At 35.2% G+C, this 8,613-nt stretch overlaps 1 protein-coding gene and 1 pseudogene across 1 annotated transcript; one reads left to right on the top strand and one right to left on the bottom strand.

Moving 5' to 3' along the window:
• The first annotated feature begins 514 nt into the window (after positions 1–514).
• On the top strand, positions 515–997 carry LOC148588026 (protein PHLOEM PROTEIN 2-LIKE A10 pseudogene; annotated as a pseudogene).
• Positions 998–1,602: 605 nt separating this feature from the next.
• On the bottom strand, positions 1,603–4,440 carry LOC132169311 (uncharacterized). The gene is made up of 5 exons (XM_088513877.1): positions 4,360–4,440; positions 3,675–4,164; positions 3,366–3,518; positions 2,346–2,785; positions 1,603–2,226 (listed from the first exon to the last, which is right to left on the bottom strand). The coding sequence occupies exons 1-5, from the start codon at positions 4,438–4,440 to the stop codon at positions 1,603–1,605; spliced, it is 1,788 nt and encodes a 595-aa protein (XP_088370003.1).
• Positions 4,441–8,613: the final 4,173 nt, after the last annotated feature.

Below are 8,613 nucleotides of genomic sequence, written 5' to 3'. Positions count from 1 at the left end.
GCTACATTATGGTTTGTATTTCTGCAGATGTGGTTTCTACTTTTTTGAGTTCTCTTTGTGGAGTTGTTCAACTTGATGAACCGGACGTAATGCCTTTGATGCATTTTTTTTTTTGTGTGTTCTTATATGTGATGAACTGGACGTAATGCTCATTTCTTTAGCCTCTTAAATGCTTGTTTTAAGAAGGTGGCTTTGGGTGGATTCCAGCGGAGAAGGAGGCGGTGGATGGTTTGAGGGTAGATCCGGTTGGTCTCTTGAAAGGGGAAACTGTCTCTTTGCCTCTTTGGTTGTCCATAAATTTTATTTTGCTCATAAAATTTCCATGCTTATTGTATTTAGTATTTTTTACTTGACATGTCACATTTTTATTGGATGCCGTAAAATATGAGTTTGACACGGCATAATGACTGAATTATTTAAATAGAAATAATGTGAAATTTGTGTATATTGTGCCAATTCTTCTGTCCGCGATGGTGATAATTGTGCCAATTCTTCTAGTTTCACCGATCAGGCCATGGACAAGCTTTTTTCCTCTGCTAGGTCTGGTTTTGCTTCCGCTGTTGTGGGGAGCTTCGCTAGGAACTTGTTCATGGCGTTTTATTCAAACAATTCGACGAATTTTAAGCATGTTGATTCGGAAACAAATGATATTCCTCAATGGGTGAATGTGATGTGTGGGGATAAGTGCAGGGAGCTCATTGGTGATTGTATCCAATTGTTTGTCAGCATGGCCGTTGCTGTTTATCTTGACAAGAGCATGAACATCAACTTCTATGATGATTTGTTATCTAGGATGACCAACCCCAAGCATGAAATGAAAGCGAGGGAAATGCTGGTGTCAGTTTGTAATGGTGCAGTTGAAACTCTTGTGAAAAGCTGTCATGATTCTGGCATGAATTTTAGTCCAGGTCCCACCGGAAAAGGCTCAACTCCGGCTAAAATTGAGGAAGTTTGTCTCAAACCAAGTGAGAAGAAAGACAGTGGATGGGTTGATTGACTGTGATGGACTTTGCCAAAAAGTTGGAGGTGAGGAAGAACGAGAAAGAGCTGGAGGGCAAAATTGGAAGAAGAGGCATTAATATCTCACGTGATACGCACGTGGGATGGATTCCATCCATTTTCACGGAAAATATTAACAGAGGATTTAAATTGAAATTTTTTGAAACTTCAGGGGGATACATTGCCAATTTTTAAACTTTGGGGTTCAAATTTTAAAACCCCTGAAACTTCAGGGGGTAAAATGCACTTTCCCCTATATTTTTAGTCATCCTAATAAATTCCTTGAGTGCCACACCTTTATTTTCTTTATTTTTGATTATTATTATTTATAGTCTTTACTATTATCTTCTAAGACTTTTTTGTTAAAAATATTTAAAAATTAAATTATAATGAAAAATGCGCAGGTTATATGCTAGTATGCATACATCACAATAAATGGAATAGTTAAGACAAACATCAATCCAAAGTCTTTAATTGCGATCAATTTTTTCTTCAACCTTCATTGTTCAATATCTTGTGAACCTCCAACAACATTTGTTCCTTTTTCGTTTGCATTCCATTTCATATTTTTTGGATAATCAATTCGCCAATCGGCATCTTTCGCTAGAAAAGTCTACGTTGATGTGGCCGAAAAAGAAATCCAGACTTGAATGTTGAGCCTAATGTATCAACCCAAATTTTACAATGTAGCGGCCCAAACAAAACAATTGGGATACTAGTCAAAGTGATTACAACAACTGGAGTCCATGCCCTTGCGCTTGTATACACCAAAAAGAAAGTTGCGATGAAGGCTATCATCATGCCCGTCATGGAGATGAAGAGTGTGGCAAGTCCAAATAGCAACTTTAAAGGTAATGACTTTAAGAAATCATCTTCTCTGTAACGGGACGTGAGAATTGACAAGAAAATTATAATTGAAGTCGAAGAGGAACACAATGCTATTGCATCTGATATGAAGAATACCATAAACCAGTTTCTTTCCAAAAAAATAGGAGTCCCTTTAGTTTGATCACTGCCACCTGGTACTGTGAATGCTGCAGCAAACATCACAGTGGCAATCAATGCTGCGACGACCATGCAATAGTTTGCTCTGTCCTTCATCCATTGTTCACCATCTTTCTGCAAATCTTTATGTGCCTCTACAAATATCTCCTTAGGTGTCTTTTTAACCGAATGGGCCGAATTCTTTCTCTTCAAGTATGACTGCGGGACAATCTTTTCTATCTCCTACAGTTGATGAGATATAAATTGATAGGTAACAGTTGAACCATTATGTATGCAACCAGAAATATATATATATATATATATATATATATATATATATATATATATATATTATTACTCACCTTAAACCACAACAACTCACGTTGCATTTGAAGGGCCGCTCCTGATACGATATTTAATCGATCTGAAGGAGCCAATTTTCCAGCTAAATGCAACATGTTCTCTTTGTTATCTTCAGTAACATAGGATGCAAGGGTATGCATGCCAGCACCTATCTCATATATTAGATTGAACACACTCTCTTGCCGATATAAAATAGCAGTGTGAAATATACTCATTTCGTTTGTGTCTTGTTGCCAGATAAAGGAAGGATAATAGCGTGAAAGTACAATTAGAAATTCAACATTTCCAACTTTTACAGCTTCAAAAATTAAAGTCATATTTTTGTCAACCAAGTTTGGTGAGCTTAGCTGGTTTTTGATTCCATCCTTTTTCAAAAGAATTTCAACTAATTTATGGGCTGATGTCTTCATCAATGCTTTGCGACAGATCCCTTTGAAACCTATGCAGGTTGAGAAAAGAATCTATTCAGAAATCAGAAATGGTTTGGTAATAAAGAAATATTAAATCTGTACAATTATTTTATCAATATCCATAATAAGAAATTATATTGAAAGCTTTATAAAATAAAAATGCAAAGATAACTAAAGCTTTAGATGCGGCTACTTTGTGTCCTAATTATTGACGTCTTAAGACAAGTTTTGTCTTTGCATAACGCGCACATGGCACTTTAAATCTCTTATATGTTTTGAATTTAAGTAAAAAGAAATACTAGCTTTTGCCAAAAAAGAAAAACACTACTCCCTATTTTCTTGTGTGTATAAAAGCAACGATTATATAAGTATTACAATAGATTGATGAGACATAGAATATATAATAACTTATAATCTCATAGATTTTTCCATAGTTTAGAAGTAGATATCATCTAAAGATTTGATGAAGTCGAATAAGAGCATTTTTCCATGCCAAGCTAATTAATATGAGTAAAATTGTCATCAAGTTGTGATTAATGCAATAAAGAACTGTACTTGGGACATGTTGTATATATCATTTCAATTAAAGAAGTTTGGAAGCAAACTTACATGAGTTTAAGAGACTTTTCCAGAATGATAGCCGATTTTCGCTGCCAATTGAGAATGCAGGTTTCTTAGCCAACGTTTCCAATGCTTCCCACCAGCTTTTAGTGTCGGCTTTTGCTATGTTGGTATCCGTTTCCAGAATTTTCAATGCTATATCTATCCATAAAAATGACACATTAATTTGATGATTGTGGGTTAAGAAATGTTTATAATATATGGCCGCTAATATTGCAATAAAAGTGGTAACTCTATCCAACTTATGTAACTGCATCAAATGTATCAAACAAAGTTATAGTCAGTTGTAGGGCTTACCATACATATCATTGCCGATAGTATGCTGAAGGAGCTCAATGCATTTTTCATTACCCAAGCTTTTAAGAGAAGTGCTACTCAGAGAGAATAGATAGGAGACCATGTTTGTATGTCCTACATAAGCTGCAACAATGAGTGGTGTGTCTTCCTTGCTATCAGTCAAAGATGGCAGCGCATTGTTTTTTTTCACCAGCTGCTCAGCAATGCTGACGTTTCCTACTTGGGCAGCAGTGTGAAGGGCAGTAAACCCATAATTGGTTTTCAATTTCAAGTCCTCCTGCTCCATCAATGTCAACCATTTCTTTATAAAAGTGGTGTGTTGTCCAGACACCAAAATGTGAAGTGCTGTCGCTTGGTTTTTCGTTATGGAAGCTCGAACACACTCGTTGTTATCATCATAAAAAGCCTTAGCTGCTAGCCAATCACCTTTTAAGGCCGCGCAAAGGAGGGGAAGGTAGTCATCCAATGGTCTGTCCCCTGGAATTTTCGCCTAAGATGAATCACAAGAGGTGCAGATATATATATGCAGAAGGTGCTTAAGAGAACATTCACAATGCAGTTTTTGCAAGATATATAGATAACATGCACGGTATATATAAAAGCAATCACAACACTTTTACCTCAGACAAGTCGAAATTAAATTCGGTCACCTGTCATGATCAAAGAGAAAGAGGGAGACGCTTACTTTCAGGATCTTCATTTGGGCTTGAGGATTGTCCTGGTGATGTCCCAGCTGAATTATTGCTTGCTGGAGCGGCTTCTTCATGGACTGTGCATTAGATTCATCAGAAGACGATGTTTTGATTTAGGAGGAGTAGAGCTATCACTACAAGCAATATGGTCTTAAGCGACCAAACAAATAGCGGCGACATCAATGTCACCGCTATTGATAGGTCATTAGCGGCGACATAAAATATCAAAAAAAAAAATAGTATTTAGTAGTGACACAAATAGCGGTGACTATTGTCGCTGCTGCTATTGTACCTCATCAGCGGCGCCTTTTAGGAGTTGCCGCTGTTGACCCCTTATTAGTGGCGACCTCATAAAATTCAATCAACGGTGCCAGTATGTCACTGCTATTGAGTGGAAAACAACGGCGACTCTAGGGGTCGCCATTGATGACGGGTCAATAGCGGTGACTCCGGGGGTTGCTGCTATTGACATGACAAAAATTAAAAATAAAAATAAAAAAAGATTATTGGTGGACAACAGCGAGGACCACCACAGTCGCCAGTGATGAGGGGGTCAATAGCAGTGACGAGAAAAAAAAAAAAAAAAACAAACAAACAAACAAAAAAAAAAAAAACAAAACAAAACAAAAATTAAAAAAAGTCATTTTTAGATATCTACAAGTTAAAGATTTAGAGAGAGAAAGAATGATTCAAGAGTAGATTCATTTTGTATTTCTTTTTTCATTTTACTTGCTCATTTAAGCGGACAAAGTAAAAAATAAATACTTCAAATATATTTTTAAAAAATTTAAAGACTAATGTTCTTTTAACAATTCCCCCTGCTCTAGTCGGGTTGTAGTTTATTCTTACCATATTGATTTACGATCCAATTTTAGCAGGACAATATATCGCATTGCATTAAGCGATCCCTCACAACAAACTTATAATTGATCCTTTCTTCTGGTTTTTCATAAACTTTTCTTCTACCAGATTTGCTAAATAGTAAATAAGAACCACCATATGACAAAAGTAGCAAGATTTTGATTTAAGGATTCGAAAGAAGAAAAAAAGGCATGATGCTTGGCTAGTGTACTTAAAAACTGAAAGAATATACAGATACAAAGTTAAGAATAAAAGAGTAATGGTAAGGAAAAAGAGAAAAATGCTAAATTCATGATGATAACAACAATTATGGTGAAGATTTTATCTGGAATTTTGGCCAAAGATAAATGGGAAGAGGTGCAGATATATGCAGTAGATGCATGGTTAAGAGAACATTCACAATGCAGTTTTCTGCAAGATACATATATAACATGCATGGTTTATATAAAAGCATTCGCAACACTTTGTCACCTGTTATGTGACCAGAGGGAAAGAGAGAGGCACTTACTCCCATTAGTTGTGTCTGGGTTCTCAATCGTAATCAAGTGACTACAATTATTAGAATCCGGTGGACCGGAAGATGATGCTGTAGAACCAAGACCATTAGAGGTGCTGGCGGAATCCGCTGTTGTAGAACAGGATGTTTGTGGAAGATTACGTGGAGATGTCTCACTCGTTGGCAATTCCATCGTTTGCCTGTTGTCCTCCATTATGAGGCATGCTTGGACATCTTCTTTCATTTTTCTTTTCTGCTTTTTATTAAAATAAATCTGATAGAAAATTGACATATGAACATTTTTACCTACAAGTTAAAGATTTAGAGAGAGAGAGAGAGAGAGAGAGAGAGAATTAACGAATAATGCTAAAGAATACTGGTTAGTGTTAATAAAATGCTAAAGTCATGGTGAAGATTTACTACACGCAATTGACATTACTTACTATTCGAATTCTTGCCGTTACAGATTGAGCTTCTGAGCTTTTTGATTCTCAACCTTGGAGGAAGTTTGGCTACAAAGTCGACTAGATGTGCAAGATAGCATTGCTGATCATTATATAGAGATCAAAACAAATGTATAAAATAATGTTCACTACATTATTGGTTTATTTATTTTGCAATTTAATTTTACTCCTAGTATCTCTCGGTTACATATTAAACTAAGATTATAATTGAATTGAGTTGAATATAGAATGGTCAAGTCCGGTTCATTTAATTTTATTTTGAGCTTATTACTAAGTTAGATACTTTGTTCAAGCTTTGTTCATTTATTTTTTGAAAGAATTCAAACTTTTTCATAAGCTTCTAAAGTAACTTATTCATTCATTATATAATGTAAATATCATATATATTTATATAAATTCATGCTATTCGTTAATTAATAATCGTTAAGTTTTTATAATTTGTCTTAATTAAATAATTATTTTTTATATATAAATCTCTGAGTCAATGCGAAAAAACAGATGACACCTCAAATGTTTTATTATTTTTAACAACCAAAGCTTATTGAAATGGTGCAATAAATCTTTCTGTTAGTTTTTCGTCCGAATTGACGTCCATTAGTATCACGTTAGCATTTTTGTCATATCACATTAAAATAATAATTGTTTAATACTTTAATTAAAAAAAAAAAAAAGAAAACTAGAAATTAAGAGAGGAAAAAAATGAAAGAGTGGCCAACGGTGGGGTTGCCACCCATAGCGGTGTCCAGGCCGGGTTTAGGTGGGGGCTTGACCCTGTCCCAACTGTGTCTTGATGAAGTCCAAATGGTGTCTTGGGCAGGTCTTGGCGACGGTGTCTCGTCGGGTCCCAACAGGGTTTTGACAATGTCCTGATTGATGCTCGAAGGTGTTTTGGTCGGGTCTTGGCAGTGTCCCTACAATGTCTCGACTGGGTCCTGGAGAAATCCCTACACTGTTCTGATGGAGTCTTGCTTGTATTCTTTTAGGCTCTTGGTGAAGTCCGGGCAGTGTCCTGACAAGGTCCCTGTAAAGTATTGGTGGTTTGAGAATGAGAATTTCAAACTTAGAAAATAGGTTTTTTTTTTTTTTTTTTTTAATAAAAAATGTATACCGTTGACTATTATTTTCTATTGCATCAAATACCAAAAATATTTTTCAAAAATCATTTTATGCCAAAACAAACGAGCTTTTATAATGCTTATTGGTTTGTCTATCATTCCTCTTACTACTATAAGACCTACCATTAAAATATGCTGCCAAAGTATGAGAATTCTGAGTAACGGCATGTTAATTTGAGAGGGATTGTACCATACTCTAATTAATTTAAATTTCTTGATACCCTATTACATGTTTAATATGGTACATGATGGAATTACTCAAATGGGAGTGCTTGGACGCTTGAGTATGAGCTGATCTTTCCAATAAGTATTCTTTCATGGAAGGTGTGTGTAGGGCCGGCAATTTTGACATGACCCGCGAACACGACACGAAAAAACAGGCATTGGGTTTGGGCTAATCGGGTTCGGGTCGTAATCGGGTTTACCCGATTAAGACCCGAAAATTTTGTGTCTGGCGGGTCGACCCGTTAGACACGTTACTGCGCGGGTCTGGCAGGTCGACCCGCCAGACCCGTATAGTATCCGGGTCTGGCTTGTTTGCGGGTCGACCTGCCAGACCTGGATGTTTTATTTTATTTTTTTTTTCTCTTTTTTTTTTTCTGCCTTGCCGCCAGACCCGGATTTTTTTTAAAATTTTTTTTTTTTCTCTTTTTTTTCTACCTTGCGGACTCCTCACGTTTACACAGACTTTAAGACCTTTTTTTTTTTTTTTTTTTTTTTTTTTTGCCTTGCGGACTCCTCATGTGTAACTTTAAGACTTTTTATTTTTTTTATTTTTTTTTAAGTACAGACTTTAAGAAATTAAGACTTACTTTACCATTTTCAGCCTTTGGGAACAAGGAAGCCTGCTTCAAGAAATAAGTTAATACATAATTACCAACAAAAGATAAAGCCAACAAGAAAACTTAGATTTTCATTGTTTAAATTAATTTTTTAACACTTTTGTTACATGTGGGACTAAATAATAAGTGGACTATTTTAATAAATGAACTAACTTGTTTTAACTTTTAACTTTTAAGTTTAGGTGAAATTATGAGTTTAGTAATTTCTTTTGGAATACAATTTGTCAATTACAGTCACTTTCCGATATATATATTTTTTTCTTATCCTTTATTAAAGCCTTTAATCTCTTAGAACTCAATTTTTGGTATTGACTATATTGATATATTATTGTATTAGTATTATTATTACAATTTTGAATTTTTTTATTTTTTATTTTTTTAAAAAAAATTTATAGTTTAAAGTAATCGGGTCGTGTCGGGTCATGTCGGGTCGTGTCTACCCAATTAGACCCGGTTATTTTAAACGGGT

The sequence above is a fragment of the Corylus avellana genome, chromosome 1, assembly GCF_965113065.1.
Source record: "Corylus avellana chromosome 1, dhCorAvel1.hap1.2, whole genome shotgun sequence".
Taxonomy (NCBI): Eukaryota; Viridiplantae; Streptophyta; class Magnoliopsida; order Fagales; family Betulaceae; genus Corylus; species Corylus avellana.
Note: the sequence above shows the minus strand (reverse complement) of the source record. Positions and strands in the feature narration are given on the sequence as shown.